The 25382-nt window shown below is 37.6% G+C and overlaps 1 protein-coding gene across 1 annotated transcript; it reads right to left on the reverse strand.

The window, feature by feature from the left end:
* Positions 1 to 664: 664 nt before the first annotated feature.
* On the reverse strand, positions 665 to 25382 carry LOC121411165 (ATPase family protein 2 homolog). The gene is given in 14 exon segments (XM_041603719.1): positions 665 to 1788; positions 7975 to 8139; positions 8527 to 8653; positions 10870 to 11003; positions 12886 to 13095; positions 14239 to 14396; positions 15278 to 15395; positions 16241 to 16378; positions 17177 to 17357; positions 17944 to 18073; positions 18889 to 19676; positions 21326 to 21512; positions 21515 to 21625; positions 24932 to 25382. Coding segments are annotated over 14 exon segments (2856 nt in total). The 5' UTR covers positions 25164 to 25382; the 3' UTR covers positions 665 to 1611.

A 25382-nucleotide genomic window follows, 5' to 3' on the forward strand; every position in this document is an offset into this window, starting at 1 on the left:
CTGGAGAAGGACGACATCGGAAGAAGCCATGGGCAGAAAGCTTACCCCAAACAGCTTTCCACACCTATGCCATATCATCTACATCTTCAACTGTCCCTCAACCACATCCACCTGCACCAATCATTGTGAAGTTCACGTCCTATAGGAAGAGATATGAAGTGCTGGCTCACAGGCGAAAGCTTGCCCACACAAGAAAATCAATTCAAGAAGATCTTACAAAGAAAAATGCAAAGCTACTAAAGGCAAGCCGAGATAATGCCAAGGTCAAGGCTGCTTGGACCAGGGATGGGCGATCATTTTACTATGTTTTATTTTTCTTTGTCATATTGACATTTCTCTGTATACCGTGATTAGGTTGTGTGTGATAATGCTGGAAAGTATTGTGGCAAGGTGGCCTGGCAGCACTCATGATTCACGGATTTTCTCTGAGAGTGCACTGAAATTGCAGCTAGAGGCAAGAGCAGATGGTTCTGGGTGCTTGCTTGGAGATAGAGGGTATGTTAAATTCCTATAATTTCTTTTTTTTGTATTGAAAAAAAATTACTTTTTTTCCCCACTCAAATAGGATAATTCGAGAGTCATATGTGTATCAACCAAATTAAGAATTATTGGCAGATTACTGTTTTTTTTTGGAGGAATTTGATACCATTCGGAAATACATCACCCAGAGACATTGTTCACTGGACTGTACAGGGTGTATTGGTGTGTCATGCAATCAGAGACAGATTAATGGTTTATTTGAACTTGTGCAAAGGGGTCCTCTAATTTCTTGGGCCAAATAATGATAAACTTGAGGCTTGCTTCTTATTCATGCGAAACTTATGGTTGGTTTCATGGGTTTCTAGTAGAGAAGAAAAGTATTTGTCTGTCTCATCAGTTTGAAATTTTCAAATCCCGTGCTTGCATAGCACTTTTGTTCCTTAAAATTTTCTAATATAAACTAGAATAAGCAGAATGTTGTTCAGCAGAAATTGGCAGTTTGAAGAAAAAAAAAGAGTACTTTATCGTAAGTCAGAGCTCATTCAGAACAATGCCTTAAAAGTTGTCTATCCAACAAAGCATCATTTTTTTTTAAAACTTATCACATATAATGATCACAGAAATGGGTAATTCAGGTAGTAATTTCACAACCAAATTCTTGCAATTCAAACATACTGTAGTACAAACATGTAAACATTATGGAAATACCACCTCTGAACATTTCTTACTGTAAAGGAACATCTATCAGGCTATTGGGCAATAGCAAATCTATAAAGGATCCTCAAATCAATTAAACATTTTTTTTCAATTGAATGGAAATTTGCTGATCTGCTCCATGCAATACAAAGTGTAAACTGATTTGCTGCAGCTACAAGTGATTTATTAGTTGTAATTGCAAATATTTTCTAGCTAATAAATACGTTATTTTAGGTCTCTTGAGGCTTGTGGCTCTTACCAAACTTCAGTATACATCAAACCTACATTGTACCTGAGCTGAGCTGGTATTTCGGCTGAAGATAGCAGACTCTGTATGGCCATCACATTGGTCAGTCATAACTGCCCACTATGCTGGATGAAGTTCACATCAAGTGACCAATGTTGTTGACCACTGGATGGATGGTCATCATATTATCATGCTGAGTGAAGGCCACTTTTCTTCTGGTACTCCTCATAGAACCGAATGCTCTCTTGGGTTGTCTGGGGTTTCACATTGGTCAAAGCTTGGTCAAAGTGTCTCTGACTGACCGCTTGGATGTCCAAACTCTCCTGCATTGCTGATAATGCTGCTTCCCTACATACCGCTACTACCTGTCAATCAGATAAATGAAATGCTGAATTATGAACAGATATTCCATAAAAAAAAATAGTCTTATTAAAGCATTTAATGGGGCAAATGAATACTTGTGCAAATTCCTGAAATGGTTGTTAATTTGATAATTTATACTTTGTTATTGGACAAAAAGATCAATATTTTCAAAAGAGTGACTACAGAACGTAAAAGCCTGGCTTGGCTGAGTCCACACTTTATCAGAGTTCTGTTGTAAATCAGTTTAATAAAAGGAAGACATTTTCTTTTAAAAAGGCTGTAAAAAGCCCTGGTAAAGGGAGAATAATGTGCATAAAACTCAAGTATCATCTATTATCCCAACCTTACAAAGTGTGGTGGCCATTTAATCTTACTTTAATACTTGATTCTTTGACAAAATTTTAAATTTGATATTTTAGGTATCAAGCACCCTTGCTCTGTACTTCTATTTCTTTCTTTGCAAATTACCATCTGATCATTTTTCTGTACAATTGAGTGATTTCATTGTAAAAAAAAGCTACAGGAAAAAAAAATAATTGGGTTTTTACCAAGAAACTTTCATTTTGATCAGGCAGCAAATAAACAAATTATTATTATCCGCTAAAACTCATGGCTACAATTATGCAGAGATGCCAACCGTTCCGTTTTTGCCGTATTTGTTACGTTTTTAACCCAAATACGGCGTTACTTTTTTTCTTTGTAAAATACGTTTTCTTAAAATTTCAATCGTGTACAATATGCATTGTGCATTACGATAGGTAGTGCGGTAATAAATTACACATTTCTACTAATGCATAAATCCCTTATGTGGTGGTGCTTTGTGTGCTGGTGCATGCGCGCGACAACCGATACACGAGTACTGAGCATAGCAATTTCGCTGTACTACTGTACTGTATACATGTAGTGGATCCCCCATAGTATGTACATGCGATAGCGATTCGCAAAGACGTTTTGCCAACGTGTGTGTGATTGATGCACGATCGTTGTCGATCTGTTGTCTTGGTTTGTTAATTTGTCGGGTCTCGATTAATCATGGCGTCAACTTCGTCCTCTACATCACAAGTCTAAATCACAATGGAAACAGATGTTTCGAGAGGAATACTAGACTCGGTGGCCTTGTATTACCCGTTCCAAACTGGATGAATTTACCGCAGGGTGCACTGTCTGTCAATGTGATTTCACTATTTCACAAGGAGGAGCGAATGACATTACTGCCCATATCAAACAGAAAAAACACCTCAACCTTGCACAAAGTCGTGAAACTAATCAAAACATTGGACATTTCTTCAGAAGCGGGGACTACTCGACGATCAGAGCTTTTTTGATTGAACACAATCTCCCGTTTGCCATTATGGATCACTGCCGTCGCCAGGATGCTTGGCCAGTTAGCAAAAGGTAAGAAAAAAAGAATTGTTACCAGATTTTGAAATTTTATAATGACAATTAGTCTAGACTTTTTTTTCAGTTTGTCTGTTGCCAGCATTGTGTTCATCAATCTGTCGACTGTACTTTGCACTAGACCTAGATCTATAGAAGGGTCTATTCCACTGCCAACACTAGGTTGAAACTTGATAGTGCAATTCAGTGCAAAAGGTCATGGCCGTATAATTCAATCCTCCAAGTACAGCCGACAGATTGATAAAGAAAATATTGACAAGAGATTACCCTGGAAATAACAATGGTATGAAATTAGATAAATTCCCTATTTCTAAAAATTTGGGGGAAGTTGGGTCCGTTGCAAATCTTGCGGATTGAACCAATACTTATGAAACTTGGCACATAGATTAGTCTTGGTGTGAGGATGTGCAAGACACACTTTTCACATGTGTCGGAAACTGTGATGTCATGGAAATGGGCGGGCATATTAATCACCTTCAGTGATATTTCTAGTTTTTCTAAAAAAAAATTATCATTTGTTATCAGTCTTGCATGACATTGTACATGTAGCTGAAGGAGAAAAAAAGACATTGACCAAGATTAAGCACAGAAGATTTGATCCAGTTGGTCGAGAGTTGTCATTGTCTGGTAGTTTTTCAGCAAGACTTTTTATTTTTTCTTTACAGGGAATATTGTGAAGAAGATCAAAGAGACATATTTTACCATTTCCACAGATGCCAGCTCAGATCGCGGTGCTGATGAACAACTGTAACCAATCATCCTGAGATTTTTTGACCCTGATGAAAGACAAGTAGTCAGTGTTTTGCTTGAAATACTCCGCAACTACCCCACAGCGATCAACTGCAGAAAACATTTTCCTAATGATTGACAGAGTACTTAAGGAGAACAGTGTCCCATGGGAATGGGTTTTGTGTTTTTCTGCAGACAATGCAGCCGTCATGATGGGGAGCCTGACTGGGACAGCTGCTTTCATAAAGAAGGCAAATCCTAACCTCTATACACTGGGATGCCTGTGCCATAGACTACATTTGGCAGCTGAGAAGGGGGCACAAGAGCTCCCATTTCCTCCAGATGACTTACTGATCCAAGTGTATTATTACTTGGAGAAGTCTAGCAAACGCCACAAAGAGTTCAAGATCTTCCAAACCATGTGTGGTGTTCAAACTCATTCAATTTTGCGACATGTATGTACAAGGTGGCTCTCCCTGGAAAATGCATTGAACAGACTGCTGGAGCAAGGGACCCCACTTCAGCTATACTTCTAATCTGGAGCCGAATCTGGAAAGAGAAAATGTAAGGAACCATCAGTCCCTCCCCAGTCAAAGAAGCAAAAAGTCAGCCATGATTGTCCAGATGGTACACACCTCTCTAAAGATGGTTCTGTAATAGGCTCAACTCAAACATCTGCCAAGTCATCTGCCAAGACATCCACCAACCCATGTGCAATCAAGAAATGTGCATCTTCCGTAAGTTTGAAAAAAAATGAGTAAAACCTGACAACTTCAGACCATGATGTACTAAATTTGAAATTAATTATACCATGTCAAACATTTACTTACATGTACTGTGTTAGCCCATTCAGTACCACACCATATCAAAATGTGGACCAATGTACAATCATTCTTGATTGACTTAAAAAATAAAATACCAAAGACTTTACAAAACGACAGAAACAATTTCTGAAAAAAAGGACCCCTCATTTGTCAGTTTAAAGGTGCAATGACTTATAGAAATTTATAGGCAAAATTATCTGCAAATTCTTAAATTGGCAACAAATAAAAAGATTGAAGATTACAATTCTAGGATCAAATTGGCAACTTTTTCGATTGGAAAGGATTGCCAAATGTTTATATTGTCTACACAAAACACCAAGTTTCACCGAATTGCCATAAAAATTAAGAAAATTAATGTTGCTAATTTGATGATTAAATACTGATTTATTTCCTCAGAAATAATTATAATAGTGATTTGGTAGTAAATGAGATAAGGTTGTTAAATTTTACCTGATCTTTTACTTCACTAAGTCTATTTTTATAAAAAAAAGATGACCACTAACAGTTCTGCCAATCCAACCAAGAACTGGAGTATTAGCAAGCATCCTATTCTGGCCTCTTCATCTTCACTCACTCTGAGCAGTGCTATGAAGTTTTTCAAGATACCACATACTTCAGTGAGTACTTCATTTGCATCTGAATGATCCATTTAATTTTGTTTCTGCTAATACATGTAATCAGTCCATGATTGATGCTTTTTGAGCCATTCATTGCTCTTTTAGTCTTAGTGGATATTTGTTATTTTCTAACTTTTCATGTATAATGTAAGTTATCATAAACTGTAAAACTTGGTTAGAAATCAAATATAATTAAAAAACCAATGCACCCTGTACTCTTTAGCTAAGATGTTTTTCCACTGGTGTTTCTAATACCATGACCGAAGCAAAGGTGAAAACCACCCAGCATTGAATAACTGAGTGAATATTGAATTTTATAAGGGATAAGTCCATTCATTGAAAAATTTAAAATGGAAACAAATTGCCATGAAATTGTTAAAAGAAATCACAAATGTTTATTTTTCCCACTCCTTTTTTAGGTCAAAGTACTACAACCATGGCAAAGTCCACAACCAAGTCTACAACCAAAGTGAATCTGGCTTCTAGTAAGAATCCTCCTGCAAGTTTGGGTAAAGATTCATCATTGAGTGGTCAACAAGTAAGGAGTCCATCCCAAGGTACTGTAAAGTTGTTTGCCGGTTCAAGGTCACATAGTCACACCTTCAGCAAGAATGGGGTGACACCCAAGAGTACCAAGTCTTCAACACAAGGCAGAACTGTTGCTGGGTAATCTCAACAGAGCGAAAAACAAGGCTGGTGGAATCTTCAGCAAGTTTCAGGATAGGAATAAATTGTACTGCTTGTTCATCCAAAATGTCAGCCCAATGTACAATCATCTGAATGACAAACTACAATGCCTTCTCCATGATCTGTTAGTTCGCTGGTGCGTCTAAAATCAGCTTGGTAGACTACAAATCTGAAATGAATCAAAAAATCAATGAAGACTTGATTCTAGGAAATGCAGTCTGAGAATTTCTTGCCTCGGGAAGCTCACCCAGGATGAAAAGACACGAGTTCTCTGCAGCAGTCCGAAAGTATTTCTGTCTGTGTGCAATTATGTTCTGGCCAGGTTCCCTCTTGAGGATGAAGTCATACAGCATGCCCGTGTTGCAAATCCAAGGATGAGGATGGAAACAAGCTTTTCTTGTGCATCTTACTTGGTGAGGTTTGGGTCATGCAAGATAAGCTGGATGGACTTGAATTGGAGTATGGCAACTTCCAAACAGATCCTCTTCCTGGCATCTCTTTGGAGGAAAGAGCTGACACAATATGGCTTCTCATTTCCAATATGAAGGATACCTCTCTGAATCAGAAATATGTGTACCTCCCAAAAGTCATGCTCCTGGTGCTCTCTATTGCCCACAGCAATGCTTCAGACGAAAGGCTTTTTAGCCTTGTGAGAAGAAATGCAACTGACTTCCGACCAAACTTGTCTACTGCAACCTTATCGGATGTACTAACGCAGAAAGCTTTCATGAATAGGGCTTGCTTCCAAACCAGTTGTTGTGATGCTACTCTGGAGGCATGTAAGAAAGCAGTGACTCAGAGACTTCTGTAAAGAATTTAGCTGTGAATCAGTGACTGCCGAACTTTGACTGGAACTCATCTGTATTTTGTCTGATATTAAAAGCAGTATGGAAGTGAGAAGTACAGCACATGTATATCAATCATTGTGCATGAACTGGAACTTACCTGTTTAGCCAGTTTAAAAGCAGTTTGGCAGTGAGTCAAGCATTATACATGAACTGGAACTTGTATGTATTTAGCATGTTGTTTAAAGCAGTATGGAAGTGAAACTTGTCATCAAGCATTATTTATCAACTGGAATCATCTGTATTTAGACTGTTAAAAGCAGTGTGGAAATGAGACATATCAAGCAATTATGCATGAAGTGGAACTCAACTGTATTTAGCCTGTTAAAAGCAGTATGGCAGTGAGTCAAGCATCATGCATGAACTGGAACGCCACTGTAAGCCTACATGTGTTTAGTCTGTTAAAAACAGTGTGTGGTATGATTAATCAATCCTGACAATTATTCTACACTTTAAATTCGACAGTGCCTTCTGTAAGATTCTATGGTTAGATATTTGTTTTTATTGCATATTTTTAAGACATAAATTTTATTCGCTCGTGCCGGTTTCATTTTTTTTTTCTAGTTTGATGAATGCGTTTTGTTAGAAATGGAATCATCTTACCAGAGAATGCACCATGCAGGATTCTGAACCCCAAAGTTGAAAAATCTCCTTACTGTGGGAGAGGCACACCCCCTCTCCCCGGCTCGGTCGTTTCGCTTCGTTATATTTTACAAAATACTTTTTTTAATATCAAAATACTGTTTTTTCCTCTCAGAATACTGTTTTTGCTTTTTGGAGGTTGGCATCTCTGATTATGTATATATTTAGATAGTAGGGTTTGCTGTAGGATCCATGCAAGCTTCAATAAGGTTTCAAACACTTTCCACATGGTCTCAAGCTTTTAATAATGAAAGCGTCCCTAAGTAATTATGCAAAGAAAAACCTTTGTAAATAGAACAGATAATGAATTGAGTGATATATTATCTGTAAAGGAAAATGATTTACAAAAGAAACCAAATGCAGGCATTCCATCAAGAGGGACCGAAAATTACAGTTTTTCATTGATCAATAATCATTCATCTTTAGATTATTTCCCCAAACATTACCTCTGCACCAGAGTAGCCATCTGTCTGTTTGATGAGCATCTCAACCAAACAGCCTTCATCAATGGGCATCTTCCTGAATTGAATGTTAAAGATTTCTTTCCGAGTGTGCTCATCCGGTAATGATACGTAAAGGATACGATCCAATCTACCTGGTCTCATGAGTGCCTGATATCCAATGATAAAAAAAAAGTCATTCATATTATTTTCTGTTCAAATGTTGTAATGCGAAAGCCATTTATATTGCACTAATTGATATCTCCTGGGGCCCATTTCCAACAGTTGCAACTATGGTAACTTTGCCATTATGGCAACTACCATGATTACAGGGCTCAGTAGCCAATCACATGGTTGTTACCATAATGGCATACTGGTAGTACTAATAATTGTGCGTCTTTATAAAACAGGCCCCTGATTCCTGGAAAATTATCCCAGACCAAACAGAATGGTAAAAAAACTTGACTAATTACTTTGTAATATAGTAGAGTTTCCCTTGCAGGATGTGAAAAGGGTGCCCTCTATTGTGAAAGGGTTCATTTAGTCATAATCTCTTACCTTATCTATCATATCAGGTCTGTTGGTAGCAGCTACAACCACCACATCTCTTAGACCTTCTACCCCATCCAGCTCAGTAAGCAGCTGACCAAGAACCCGGTCACCAACAGAACTGCTTCCAGAAGAGCTAAGGACGAGGAAATAAATCAATCAAAAATGAAAAATAATCAAAGAATCTGAAATCTGATTGAATTACATACAAGAAGTTTCTGTTTAAAGGAAATACCGTATTTTCCGGTGTATTAACCGCGCCTTTTTTCCCGCTTTATAATCCTGAAATAATGGGTGCGGTTTATACACAGAAACAACAAAGTTTCGTCGGAAAATTGACTACGTTTTGTCGGTAATATAACCTTTGAGTGAACCAACAATAATATAGAATATTTAATGTATAATTATTTGTTGGTTACTAAAAATAGGGAGTATATTTTGTGAAGTTTTCTTCGAAAATCTTCTTTGTAAAGATTGTTTTATATTATTTATTTAACTACTATCAATTTAAAAATGTTTTCCAAAAAAAACCTGATTGTTTTGTGATGAAAACTTTTTTTTTCAACTAAAATTGCATGGGAAATGCTCTTCAATAGACATGTTTTCGTAATCGATCGTAATCGTAATCGGTTATTAAAAAGGCAATAAATAATGTCCTTTATTCTTTATTTCTCTAGTTTTTCTTTCAATATTAAAAAAAAAATTATCCCTTTTTATACCATAATTTTGATATTAAAAAATGCCATTTTATGGTCACCTTTTCCTTAAAAAAAAACTGTTTTTTTTGTAATGAAAACTTATTTTTTTACACCTAAAAAGTGCATTGAAAATGCTTTACAATAGGCATGTAATCGTAATCGTAATCGGTTTGAAAATAGGCAATAAAAAATGTCCTCTATTCTTCATTTTTTCTCCCTCACTTTATCTCAACATTTTTGTTTTCTTTTTCTGTTTTTAGGCTATAAGTTTGATATATAATACTGCCATTTCATGGTCTTTTTTTTCTTTATTCTACAAAGAAATAATTAATATTCTTTGAAAAATAAAGTTCAAGAATGTAGTAACCATTTTTTAAAATACAAAAATTAGTAATATATCTTTTGGTCTGTTAATAAAGTATAAGTTAAATCAAATAATACCAAACTCGGTTTGCCAATTTTTTTTTTTGGAGCCTCCCGACTTAGGGGTGCGGTTAATACACGGCTGCGGTTTATATTCCGAAAAATACGGTAACTTAAAGGAATACATTTAATTTGAACATGGAGTTAAGTTTTATCATCAATGAGTTTGGCCTAGCAGCTTGCATCCATCCTGTGTCAGCAGCACAGAAACATTGTTAGCCTAACAGAGCACAAACAGTAAGCCCTGTCACATCTGTCGGATTCTAAAGTCAAAACAGCCATTTCAATGTGTAAATAATGCATTGCTGTAACATTAGGCATCGCTATCACATTACCAGTTGTAACAGGTCCTCTGTTTGCACATTGTTAGCGCTAACAATGTTTGTGTGCGGTCAGTACTGGGTGTTAATGTATCTGCCTGTATTCCAGGTGGGTGTTTCATAAAGCCGTCCGTAAGTTAAGAGCGACTTTAAGAACGACTGGTGATCCTTTCTTGTGGTAAATGGTATACACCATTGGCGATGGTTTAGCACGTAAGAAAGGTTCACCAGTCGTTCTTAAAGTCGCTCTTAACTTACGAACAGGTAAAAGTGGATGTTGTAAATTGATTCAACTGCAGACAAGGGGTCCGTTTAATATAGGACTTGCAACTGTTGTAGCTTTGCCATTATGGCAACTACCTTGGAAACATTTATTCTGATTGGCTGCTGAGCCCTGTTGCCATGGTAGTTGCCATTATGACAACGTTACAACAGTTGCAAGTCCTTTATATTATGAAATGGGCCCCTGGTGAGTGACTTAACGAAAGACTGGTGATCCTTTTTAAAGAACTAAATCAACACAAATGAAAATCTGGGGAACGTTTCATGAAAGGATTTGTCTTACATTTTATCCGACAAGTCCTGTTTTATCTAACAGTTGCCATAGTAATGGTGCCTCTCAACCAATCAGAATCAAAGAAAGTTGTCAGATCTGACAACTTGTTGATGAAACCCTCCCCTGGTGTGTATTATTTACCACAAGAAAGGATCACCAGTCATTCGTAGAGTCACTCGAAACAGCTTTATGAACCACCCACTTGGGCAGAGTTTCATGAACCTTATCAGCACTGTCATTGTGCAATTACAATGGCCAGAGACCAGTACTTCTCAGCAAATCAAAACCTCAGAATTTGCTGACATGTGCAAAAGTATGCATAAATTACAGGATTGGTTCGTTTGGTGAAACCTACCTTCCTCTCTCCACTGCAATGCCGTCTATCTCGTCGAAGAAGACAATAGCTGGAGCAGCTGACCGCGCCTTCCTGAAAACCTCTCTGATAGCTCTCTCGGAGTCTCCTACCCACTTACTGAAGAGCTCTGGGCCCTGGATGAAATTTTTTGGTGCATTCAAGAAGAGCAGTGCAAACACAATTTAAATATGAATACATACACCTTAAAATGTTGGAAATAAACATCACATCTTGCCTCAGGAATGGATCCCAAAACTTGGAATAATCTAAGATCTAAGAATGTCATAAAAATTTTTAGAATGCATATTGGAACAATCTCCCCCCCCCCCACCCCCAGCAAACCTTAAAAATTGAACTGAACATTAAAAGACAAGTCCACCCCAATAAAAACTTGATTTGAACAAGGCAAAAGCAATTTTGTGTCTCGCCCACTTATGGGCATGCAAGAGGATTATATCGAAACTTCATTGTGAAATGACTGGGATGGAATAACACTTGTCATAAGAGCCTTGCCTGTAAACTTTAATGTTGACCTGAAAATGACCTTTGACCTTACCATGTGACCTCCGACTGCAGCATAACATGTATGTCCACAAAGTCTATCTAACATCCAAGTTTGGTTGAAAAGTGTCTTACGGTTGCGGAGTTAGGTGTCATAAGAGTCTTGCATGTAAAGATTAACGTTGACCTGAAAATGACCTTTGACCTAATCATGTGACCTCTGACTGAAGCGTGACATGTAGGTCCCCGAAGTCCATCTACATCCAAGTATGGTTGATAAGCAACATACGGTTGCGGAGTAAGGTGTCATAAGAGAGTCTTGCATGTAAACTTTAACGTTGACCTTAGTATTATGTGACCTCCGACTGCAGCATAACATGCAGGTCCCCAAGTCCATCTACCATCCAAGTTTGGTTGAAAAGCGACTTACGCTTGCGGAGTTAAAAGTCTTGCATGTAAACTTAACGTTGATCTGAAAATGACCATTGACCTTACCATGTGACCTCTGACTGCAGCATAACATGCAGGTCCCCCAAGTCCATCTACCATCCAAGTTTGGTTGAAAAGCGACATACGGTTGCGGAGTTAGGTGTCATAAGAGAGTCTTGCATGGAAACTTTAACGTTGACCTGAAAATGACCTTTGACCTTACCATGTGACCTCCGACTGCAGCATAACATGCAGGTCCCCCAAGTCCATCCACCATCCAAGTTTGGTTGAAAAGCGACTTATGGTTGTGGAGTTATGTGTCATTACAGGTTTGTGACGGACGGACGACATTTGGATCCCTAAGTCTCGCCTTCACCTCTGGTGGGCGAGACAATAAAAAGAGAAAAATTCAACAAGCATAACACTGAAAATTTCATCAAAATAGGATATAAAATAAGTTATGGCATTTTTAAGTTTCGCTTCATTTCACAAAACAGTTATATGCACATTTCGGTCAGTATGCAAATGAGGAACTGATGACATCACTCACTCACTATTTCTTTTGTATTTTATTAAATGAAATATAAAATATTTTTATTTTCTAGTCATTGTCATGTAAAATGAAGGTTCATTCCTCCCTGAACATGTGGAATTTCATCATTTTAACATTTTGTGCTTCAGGCAATGAGGTCCTAATCGTCAAATTCATAAAAATTGAAATATTGTATAATTCAAACAATAAAAAATAGTGAGTGAGTGACATCATCAACTCTCTCATTTGGATGTAACTGGCTCGTTCATATAACTATTTTGTTAAAATAAGCGAAACTTTGAAATGTCATAACTTTCTTATTTTACATCCGATTTTGATGAAATTTTCAGCATTGTGCTTGTCTGATTTTTCTCTATTGATTCAAATCAACATTTTTCTGAGGTGGACTTGACCTTTAACAATGATTTTGAAGTTTGTGGAAATGTTTATGATGGACCTTAGATACATATATAGTGAAAATTTCGTTTATACCGCATTCAGCCTGACTACTCCTCTACCGTGTCAAGGATTTTAACATGAAGGAAGTGACTTACTTTCACAGAGATGAAGTTGAGACCACTCTCTGTGGCTAGGGCTTTAGCTATCAAGGTCTTGGAACAACCAGGTGGACCATAGAGTAGAACTCCTCGAGGAGGGGACACACCAAGCCTGGCAAAGGATTCTGGGTGTTTAATAGGCCATTCCACAGCCTGACGTAACTTGAGCTTGATGCTCTCCTGTCCACCAATGTCTGACCAATACACCTGAAACGAAAAGGCAAGACAAGAAAGAACAAGGATTGAAAATGTGGATATGAAGAGGACTAATGAGAAATATCAATATACAAATAGCGAATAGGCACGAGATTTTGCATAAGGTGAAAGAAAGATGCTCTATTCAACAAGGCGCAGCCAAGTTGAATAAAGTGTCTCATTCTTTCAACAGTACACAATAAAAAGTATGATGCAACTACTATTCCTACTACTACTGCTACTATGACAACCACCATTACTAAAGAAAAGAAATATAGGCCACTTACTACATCTACAATTACAACTGCTATTTCGACCAAAAATATTACTTCTACTTCTACATCTGCTGCTACCACAAAAATAATACTTCTACTTTTACATCTGCTGCTGCTACTATTACTACTGCTGTTGCTGCTGCTACTACTTCTACTGCTGCTGCTGCTGCTACTACTACTACTACTACTAACACCACTACTACTACCGCTACTACTACCACTGCTACCACCACTGCTACCACCACCACTACCACCACCACCACTACCACCACTACCATAGTAGTAGTAGTAGTAGTAGTAGTAGTAGTAAGAAAGGTCTTTGAGATAAGAATGAAATTAAAGAATAAAAAATACACGAGGAGGTTCTTATCATAAGCATCAGAGCAGAGGATTATCTTTTTGTATGGGGGGTGTACCAATAGATCCCCTCCCTCCCATGAACAAAGGATAATCCTCTGCATTGATGCCCATGTTATCAAGGACCTACAACATATATAAAACCATACAATACACATCATTTTGCTTGGGCATAAGAATAATTACACACACTGGCTTATCTATGAAAGAGTCCAAACGCCCTTGGTATGTTCCATAGGTGGTAACATGACATATGCTCCTGCAACAATTGCTCCAGTCTTAATATATCACAAGGCATAGGGTTAGGATTAGGACTGTAAAAGAGTTTTTGGTTCAAAATAATGTAAAGATAAGGATAAGGGTTTATTTAGTTATGGAGGTTAGGTTTTATGTTGGGTGTAATGTGCAGAATTTCCATTGAAGCAATTGTCACCAGAGCAAATGTCATGGAACCCCATAGGTACTTTGTGTTAACATTTCTTGCTATTGCCCTCAATGATGTATATTACTCGATATTCCATACCTTTGGTATGTCAACTTCAACTTCCCTCAAAGCGCTGGGTTTGACCTGGGTCATAGCATGGAGAAAATCTTCCTTGGTGATTGTACCTGAGGATATGCTATTCCCATTTACTACATCTTGGTTCAAGGTTTGCAGTCTCTCAAAAGCACACATCGCAGCTAAATAAAACAAACAGAGGCAAGAATAACAACAATATTACACTATCATATAGCACTTATTACTAAGGTCAATCTCTTCTGGCTTTTCTGCTAATAATGTATGCTCATTTCCCACTCCCTGGGAAGAATTCAAGAAATTATAATGAATTGGTGAATCTCTGAACCATAAAAAAGCAATATCTATATAAGAAAGTGACTTTTGACATTGGTTAGGTCGAATTTATTTTTAAACTTTCAAGAAATATACATTTAGGATGAATTTGGTGACTCTATTTCAATATGGAGATATCACACATGAATTTTTATTTCTAATCAAACATGCATTTAGGAATTGTTTGATCATTGGGTTTGGATTAACAGACAGATAAAATACTCTGGTTCATAAAATGGGACTGCAAATATACTACTACCCATGTCCATTCACCAAACTATTCATGTACAATAAAGATAATACATGTACTTGCTCATATAGCACTTAACACTTACTTTATCAGAAGTCTCTAAGTGCTCTACAGTAATACAGCACAAATGTTCATTGCAATTTCTAACATCCAGCTACACACCAGGAATTAAAATATAAATAGGCAAATTGATACTGAAGGATCTATATTCAGTGACATAAAATTTTCTCCCACCACAATTGCTCCTCTGATAATGTCTCTTAAGATTTGGGTTAGGGTCAGAGTCATGATTTGAATATTGGTCCAGAATTATGTCAGGACTGCGATTAAGGTTAGATTTAGGTTTTAATTTGGGATTATGTTTCGCTAAATGTGTGGATTCTCAGTAAGTGCAATTGTTGCAGGAGTTAATGTCATGGAAACCTAGATTCTTCAGCAGCACATAAAAATGCAATTTGTAATAATTTGAAGATACCGTACCTTCTTTACATAATGAAGTTAGATCAGCACCTACATAACCATGAGATGAATCAGATATCATTGTCAGGTCATCAGCTGTCAAGCTATGTGATAGATTACCTGTCAATTTCTCAAGTATCTAGGTTTGAAGAAAAAAATGAAAAAAATCAGGGTAGTTAATGAAATGGTAATGTATGATCGGTTTTTCTTACAATATTTAAGATATAAAATAAGATTCAGAAATAAGCTCCTCGGGGAGCATGAAAAAATATCGTGTCAGAGGATAATTTCATTGTTCCCCATGAGAGAAAAAAAATGATCCAGAATATCATGCTTCTTAGTTAGTGAATGTGTTCTCCCCCTCCCCCATTTTTAATTCTTGATAATTCACTATGAAGTGAAAGGTGACTCACATAATATGAACGTAAATCAAGATCGCCTCTTCACTTTACAGGGCCTAGCAAAAAACAGATATGGATGGTTCATATCAGAGGTAATGAATAATATAACAAGGGTGGCTAGTTTTCACAGTGGGCATAGTCATATTTCTGTTTAAAAGAATATTGACTCAAGGGTTTGTTCAAATGGTTGTAATGAAACTGAAAAATAGATCTTAGCAACATTTGGTATGAATAGGCAATTGTATCAGAGACATCATCAAATGGAGATACAAGATTTTCTGTCATCTGGCAACAAACACAAAGAGCAAGGTATTCAAATTATATCTAAAAAATTCCAGACTTGTATGGACAAAATATAATGACACCACCCCTGATATGATGATGAAATCATTGTATCATGTCACTCATGACATGATGAAAGCATTATGCCAAATATGCTGCCATAACAGTACATAGTTTTTCGAAGACTATTTAAGCATACATGTATTAATAAACGAAAATGGGTTACCTCTTCATATCAGAACATAATGCTAAGCTTTGTCAATCCATATGATGAGACTTTATGCAATTTTATTCAACGAACCTGTCTTCTTTCTCTTGCATTGGGAACACCTATTTCAATCTCGCGATCAAATCTTCCAGGTCTCCTAAGGCCGGTATCAATGGAGTCAGGACGACTGGTTGCTCCAAGAACAAGGACATGACTACGTGATGATGAATTCTGTAAAATAACATCACACACAGGTTATTCATAGGAGGATGGTGGCGAGGGAGCAGGAGGAAGGGAGAGGGAGGAGTGGGGTGAGGGGAGGGAAATGGGGTAAGTGGAGGAGTGATGGCAAGGGGGAGAGGGAGGGGAGGGAAAGGGAGGGGAAGGGGAAGGGAAAGTGTTGGTTTTTGTCCTCTGTCCTCTCTTCAAGAACAAAGAGTTCACAAACTTCATACATTCAACTGGCCTAGGCGCTAATACAAATTCGAACCCTTTGGAATCAGAATACCTAATACAATCGTCAATGCAAGGTAAACTCTACCTTCATCTCCACAAGGAAGCTGGCAAACTTGTTCTTCCCTGAAAATATAGCCCACTGGAAAGAACTCGCCAGGGGCCCTTTTGCATAAAACTTTTTACCTGAGAAAACTCAGGTTGTTTTTACCGGAGTTTGTGCCCTATGCTAAAGTCAATGGCGGAAATCAGACTAACCTTAGTTTTCAGTTTTTACCAGAGTTTTCTCAAGTTAAAAGTTTTATGCAACAGGCCTCAGGAAAAGTTTTTATTCAAAAAGCACTGAAATCCTCATTACCCAAATAAAAAAGGCCCTCCTAAAACCGAATAAAAATAATATCACCACTCCTCTCAGCCCTGAGTTACATTTCCTGATGGAGAACGGGGGGGGGGGGGGGGGGGGGAACTACTACAAGGTAAAAAGGTAATGGGAGGGGAAAGGAAGGAGAGTGGAAGGGAAAAGGGGAGAGTGTTGAGGGGGGGGGTGGAGAAAGAAAGACACCTAGCAGCATTTACCTGTGCCATTCCATCCATCAAAGTGATTAACATTGAGACAACTCTCTTCTCAAGTTCACTGTTCACCCTCTCTCTACGAGGACAAAGGGCATCTAGTTCATCTATCAGGATTAGACTAGGTGCATTATTAGTAGCTTCCTCAAACATGGCTCTTAGTCTTGACTCGGATTCACCATAAAACCTGTCAAGGGTTAGATTGAGAATACTTTGTAATTATTTCATGTATCTCACAGGTTTATTGATAAATAAACGAAATACTTATATCAATGTAATCCCTTTATAACGCACTGTAAATGAATGACTTAGCATCCTTAGAATCTACTTTATGTACAGTACTTGTTCTGTCAGAAAAGCATCTGCAAGTATTCACAAGAGTTTATCAGAAATCAAAGTAGTATATGTTATTGACATGCAGCTTTTGTATCTCACTTGTACTAATCATATTTACCTGAATGCTAACATGCGAGAAACTGAATTATATAACAGCATATAATTTAACCAAGAGCATTTTGTACTTAATAACTGATAACATTATCACCTTTTCTGGGTGTCTGAGTGGAAAGCAAACATCAAACAGTATAACTATGCTAAGTCAAATTCATGTACACCCAACTCAAAAATTATCATTTTCCAATAGATGTTTTTTTTTCTTGATAAAGAAAATGATTTTACATTAATGTCCAAACCCCAAAGTGAAAATTTGGTATGTCTCACTCTAACAAATCAGAGGCATACAGTTACAAACTTCATACCAGTATATGACTTACTTGCTGAGCACCTCAGGTCCATTAATGATAACTGTGTAGACTCCTGATTCAAAGGCTACTGCTCTAGCAAGCATTGTCTTACCCACTCCTGGTGGACCATAGAGTAGAATGCCTCTTGGTGGAGATATACCTACAAATAAAATAAAAACAATAGTTACATTTATGTTGCACTTATTACATTCTGTTCTTAAGTGCTTTACATTTCAATTATGATTACTTCCTTCATCGGATGCTGATATGTCTGAACAGAATGTATATTTCTCCACTCCCTAGGGAGCATTCCAATAAGAGTTGATTGCTAGGTATACTACATAGGCTTTCACATTCTACTAGGTATCTATTTAACACCTGGGTGGAGAGTGGCAAAGTGTGGATTGACGCCTTGCCAAAGGATGCTAGGCCAAGGTGGGATTCAAACACACAACCCTCTGATTACAAGGCAAGAGTCAGAACCGCTACACCACGACACTTCCACATTCAATAGGAAATTTAGAGTAATGCAAAACTTGGGATGTTCAGAATGGTTAGTTAAAAATAAAGTTAATTTAGCAGATAAAGTAGGTATTCAGAGGAATAGAAGGAAGAGGAGCTTACTCGTATGAGGACTTATTTCATGACTCGAACTGGTCCACAAAAAATCAGACCTTGGGGAATTAGAGTCACTAATCTAATACAATCGACAATACAGGGTAAACTCTACCTTCATCTCCACAACAAAGCTGCATACTCGTTCTCACCCGACAAAATAGCCTACTGGAACAAACTAACCAGTGTTCATTCAAAAAGCACTGAATCTTCGTAACCAAATTACAAAGGCCCTCCCATAACCCCAAATTTAGGAATAATACCCCCACTCTTGTCAGCCCTGAGTAATATTTCCTGATGGAGAACTTCAGGGAAAACTTCTACAAGGTACAAGGTAATGTAACTTGCCAAATCACTAACCAAGAGAAGCAAATATTTCTGGATTCTTGAGCGGCATCATCACCATGTCTCTGATCATCTTCATTTGTCTCTCCATGCCTCCAATCATGTCAAAGGTCACACGTCCGCCTAGTTTAGTGATAAGTTCATCTTGATCTGAACATTTCTCTTGCTCAGAGGTTACAATCTCTATGTGAGTTGTCTTGGTGATCTTGTACACCCCTGATTCCTCTGTGACACACTGACTTCTTGAGTAAGAATCTGTTGTTTTCTCTAGTGATGGCTTTTGAGATAACCCAGGCGTCCTTTTCGGTGTTGAGGATGCAATGATACTTCTTGATTCTGACAAATTCAAAGAACTGAAATCCTTTTCCAAGTCACTTGCAGAATCCATAACCATGGAACAACTGAAGTCTGCTGCGCCAACCTTACTAGAATTTCTAATAATACCACCATCACTACTTGTTGATGTATTTGTATTACCTAATCCTTCATCATTATTTGTAAAGGAGCAATTAGAGATGTCTGTCCTCTTCAGGTGTGATGTTGCATCACTTGACACTGATGCTGGAGTTCTCTCTAGATCATTGATCAGTCTCTCAGCTGATTGGGTGGTCATAGATGACTGGTCTAAATGAGACGGTTCAGCACCCGTTTGTGCAGTAATTTTGGTTACCTCTAGATCAACCGGCTTGCCATAGTAAGTGAGACTGAATAAGCTCCCGCACACTATGTGCTTGCAGTTCAAGTATCTGGAAGCAAAGTTCTGGAAATCTGAAGATTGCATTGCAGATACATCTTCATAAGATCTGTGGAAACCAAGAGAATGAAAGAGAAAACAAAGTATGACTAAATTTATAATCAACAAGAAGACATTAAAAAAGACCCAACCCCCAAAAAAAATCAAATCAAGTAAAGAATGAACAGAAAATTTACTTCCGTGATTGACAAACAGATAGCCGTAAGTAATTAAGATATTTCAAATAGAAATTTAATAGGGGTACTCCTGTTGAAAATACTGAAAATTTGATCAAAATTGGACAAGGAATAACAAAGTCATGGCATTTTTATAGATTTGCATTATTCCAGTGAAACAGTTCTAGGTATGTCTCATGAATATTCAATGAGAAAACTGATTTTGTATTTTATGATATGAAATTAGGTTTATTCAATTTTTTTTCCTTCAAGAACCCACAAAATTGGAATAACTGATTAAGTGCATCAGATATTCATTGCTGCAACTATTTCAATATAAGGAAGACATATCAATCACACATACATGAAAAAAAAGAAACAATCATGATTTCTTGTTATTATATGAAATCATGATTGTTTCTTTAATAACATAAGAAAAAAAGTGGGAAAATGGGGGTGTGACATCATCAGCCCATCTAACGAATATTCATGTGCAGATAGCTTTTCACAATATATTGCTAAACTTTAAAATTAAAAACTTCATTATTTGTTATCAGATTTTGATGACTTTTTCAGCGTTTTGCTCTGTGAATTTTACTCTATTTATTTAGATATAAATATTTTCAGCCCAGAGAATCCCTTTAATTCTTGACCCAGTTATTTTGCTTAATAGACAGAATCTAGTAACAAAAAGGATGTGAAAAATGCTTCACAGTAAATATGTCTGCAGGCATTAGTGATTATTTTGATGCCAAACTCTCAAAAAGGACCCCCAAAATAGAACTTTACATCCTTGTATTTGCCAACCCTCTAATTGATAGAAACATTGATAATTGAACCTCTCCTAATCCGGATCAATTTAAGATACCCCCTCCCCTAAAATGGCTTAGCGTAATATAGAGCTACTTAATATGACAACAATAACAATAACTCTTCAATGAACATTGGATATTGGTACTACGTTATATCACCTGTTATGATATTGTTAACGAGTGAGATCTGCATGGGAATCAGACAATAAAGCTGCTTTAAAACACAGCTTTTCTCCTTAGTACCCCCAACCCACCTTATCAGGGTCTCAATGAAAGGGTTATAAAAATGTCATCCCTCCCCTCTAAAAATTTGCTTGTCTTAGCTGCAAAATTGCATAAAAACATTGACTGAATACCCATATATGCAATATCATATGTGTGTACTTTTTTTTTCCAAACATACAATTTACGTCTGGGACACACCTTCAACGTCACCATACAAAACATGTGACCTGGGGCCCGTTGCAGAAAGAGTTGCAATCAATCGCAACTCTAAAAATCATGCGCAACTTGATTTTCAACCAATGAACAGTGCGCATTTGGGACTTGCGATTGATTTTTTGACTTGCGTTTAAACGCAACTCTTTCTGCAACGGGCCCCAGGGCTCAAACAGCTCTGCATCAAACTGTAACTTCCCCAAATAGCTTGGAATAGAGTGAGCAGCATTCCACAAGGCCCAGTTGCAGCCCTATTAGCTGAGCCATCTATTCCACTTCACAAGGAACTTTACCTAACAAGAACTGTTGCTGAAGAAGCTGCTGCCACACTCCCAGAGACAGCTTCCACCTTGACCATCTTTCCTTCACTCCATCCATGGACCTTCTGAAGACTCCTGTGGATACCTACAGATCCTGCAGGGAGGTTTGTGACAGGCCATACAATGCAGATGGACTTGGACTGATCTCCATTAGCTGCAGGGTCGGTTGGGTGAGGATGGCAGGCTGGCCGATGCATAGGCCACAGAGTGACATGGTATCTGGATGTAGCTGGATGACGTCATATTTGGCTGAGCGTGGAAGTTTGGTGACTCCTATATATCGCAGACATTAAGAAAAACAAAGAAATCTTAGAAGAGGTTGTACACCATTCACATATTATTAGCTTTCATCCACTTATAGTATTTTATTAATTTTATAAATATGATGCAGTCCGATTTTGATTTGAAATAATAAAAATAATAAAAGGCAAAAAACTTCATCAAAATTTAACTGTAAAAAATGAAATAAGGAAATTATGACATTCTTGAAAGTTTTCCTTAAAGGAGAAATATATTGATTATGAATGTGGTCTTATTATATATCAATGGAAAGGTAATGATGTGGGGATCATCAGTGGGTCATTCAAAAATACCGAAAATAATACAAAAAGGTGAAAATCGCCGATTAAAAAACGCTAAAATGCCCCTCCGAAATATGCCTCGCATCGGTCTCTGAATTGACTGGAATTTGATGACGTCACTGTCTGTACGAGAGGCGTGATTGGCTCTCCCACGTGAAGCTCCACTTGCATGCAAAACCTGTTGCGTGGGTACGTTTTCTCCACACTGTCACTGAATACTTCTATCACGAAATAAAAGAAAATCCAGAATTTTATCTAGATTTGGATTTTCAAATTGTTGATTTTAAAGATGAAGAGAATGATGATGAAGTGAACAACACAGTGACGTAGTTGGAGGTAAATAATGGGGGAACAATGCCGATTATTATGATGAAAATTCAACTTGCCTGACGATCACAAGTAAAGTCATGTACATGCCGATTCGCTACCAACTCATGCAGCTGCTGCTACAAGTGGTAGCTACACCGCGCGGGCCAAATTAAATCCATGAAAATGAATAACCACATCCAGAGAGAGTCTATCATAAGAAGGAAAATAATGATATAACTGTACTTACAAACAAGTGAATAATCCGAATTAACCTGAAAGCAAATCAACTCAACGAATAGCAGCAGACGATATGCACCGACGATAAACTTCATGTGGCTGGGATAGATTGTCACTCGTTCTGTTAGATGTAATTTGTAACTCATTAATTTGACAAAATTACGAAACTCGGGGAATTATTTATATATATAAAAATATATTAACATCTCTTATTATTTTTTGTATTACGATAAAACCTCTTTTGAAGGAAAACGTTGAGATAAACTAAAATTACTTTTAAATCCCAACCCCCCAACAGGCGTAGCTTGTATGTCATTGCAAACAAACCATCGCAAACATGCACGTATTCCTTCCTTGCTGATTGAGAGCTGTGCAAAACGTGCATAGATCTATTCTCTCAGTCTCAGCCAAGGCGAGCAAACAATACGGCATGTGTTGTTGTGATGGTTTGTTTACGATCACATAATGCTACGCATGATGGGATGATCTTTTACATCTCATTTTAATTTACCTCAACGTTTTCCTTCAAAACAGGTTTTATCGTAATTCAAAAAATGATAAGAGATGTTACTATATTTTTATATAGAATAATAATTCCCCGAGTTTCGTAATTTTGTCAAATTAATGAGATAAAAGTTACATCTAACAGAACGAGTGACAGTCTATCCAGCCGGATGAAGTTTATCGGCAGTGCATATGCCATATCGTCTGGTACTATTCGTTGAGTTGATTTGCCTTCAGGTTCGGATTATTCACTTGTTTGTAAGTACAGTTATATAATTTTCCTTCTTATGATAGACTGTCTGGATGTGGTTATTCATGTTCAGCATGAATTCAATTTGGCCCGCGCGGTGTAGCTAGCACTTCCAGCAGCATGAATTGGTAGCGAATAGGTATGTACATGACTTTACTTGTGATTGTGTTGCAAGTTGAATTTTCATCATCATCATCGGCGTAATTCCCCCAATTTACCTCCAACTACGTCACTGTGTTGTTTCACTTCATCATCATTCTCTTCATCTCAAAATCATCAATTTGAAAATCCAAATTTAGATAAAATTCTGGGTTTTCTTTCGATCATTTCGGGATCGAAGTATTCAGTGACAATGTGGAGAAAATGTACCCTTGCAACAGGTTTTGCATGCAAGTGGAGCTTCACGTGGGAGAGCCAATCACGCCTCTCGTACAGACAGTGACGTCATAAAAAAATCCCCAATTTCGCGGACGTAATTCTGCGTGTTTGAAGCATTCAGAGAGAGAACTTTAAACTATCAATTAACTGAGTTTCATCGGTCTCCATGATAAATGATGTACACCATCGTGTTCTCCTTATTTTCTCCTTTATTGTGATATATGATTCTCCAGTTTTACGATTTTCAATATATTTCTACTTTAATTTCACAATCATACAGAGCAAAATATCACTAGAAATAAACAGGGTTTGGACAATCACTTTCCTGCCTACAAATCAACCTTGTAAAAATGAAATATGACCATTCCAAATGTCAATAATATCAAAATCTGATGGTTCTCAACAAAATGCTCATCCTACAGAGTGCATAGGACACCATGAAGAACAAGAGTGTCGCTAAGGTGAGCACATAATAAGCCTGTCTGTAACGCGGGAAATGGAGCTATTGGTCAAGCAAGAAAAGTGGAAGATGGCGACTTCACCTTCTGACCTTAAAAAATCAATAGAACTACTAGGATCTAGCTGGTATCATACACACCAAACTACTAGACTAAATTCAACTAAAGTTATCGTGTTAACAAGGACTTCAGAAGAGTAAGATGAAAACATGTCACTGTGATCTTGACCTTTGACCTCACATTCAATAGCCTTGCCTTGCTGGGATCCATGCTAGTATCATACACACCAAATTAAATGAGCCTAGGTTAAGTTAATGACTGCAGAAAGGTAAGATCAAAAAATGTCACCTTGACCTTTGACCTCAAAATCAATAGACTTCCTGGGATCCATGCTAGCATCATCATACACACCAAATGAGCCTAGGTTAAGTTCAACTGAAGTTATCGCGTTTACAAGGACTGCAGAAGGGTACGATGAAAAAAGGTCACTGTGACCTTGACCTTTTGACCTCAAAATCAATAGTTATTATGGGATCCATGCTAGTATCATACACACGAAATTATATGAGCCTAGGTTAAGTTCAACTGAAGTTATCATGTTTACAAGGAAAAGTTAACGGACACAGAGCGTGATACCATAAAACTTCCCGTCGAGATGGGCGTATAAAAATTCACAGATGACCAATAATTATGCTGTCATCAGAGCTATTGTCATGAAAAGCTTTTATATGCAATGGTCCAATGATTAAGCTGGATAAGACATGTAAGATTTGATATACTAACAGAGACCGAAGCTTTTGGTCTATAGGCCTACCACTGGGTATACTTATCGCATTAATAGTCACTCCCCTATAGTATTTACCCTTATCATTATGTCCTGTTACTTCTCCGAACAGCACATTGTTGATAATCATGGGAAAACCGGCTTCATGCAAGTCCTTTTCGAGATCTGAAGATGAAGGAACTTCAAGTTTTTTGAAAAAATCAACATCTTTTGGTCGATGAAAAAGATCAAAATCTCCCCTATTCATACGTAGCCAGTTGTTCACAAGATTTCTTTTTTTCCTAGACATGTCAATGCCGTTGAAAGTCATAGGAATGATCTCCAACAAATCCCTAAATCAAAGTTATTTAGACGGTACCAACGCCACCGTCTTCGAACGCTGGTCTGCAAGGCCAAGGCATGGCAAGGAAATGGAAGGCGCATGCATGCAGCGCGCGAGATAGCTAGCTAGCTAGCGACGTGGGTGCGGAGTCCGTCGGCGAGCTGGCGGCAGCTTGAGGCCAAGTCGGCAGCTAGGATAGAAAATCGA

This window comes from Lytechinus variegatus, chromosome 1 (genome assembly GCF_018143015.1).
Source record: "Lytechinus variegatus isolate NC3 chromosome 1, Lvar_3.0, whole genome shotgun sequence".
NCBI classification, from domain to species: Eukaryota; Metazoa; Echinodermata; class Echinoidea; order Temnopleuroida; family Toxopneustidae; genus Lytechinus; species Lytechinus variegatus.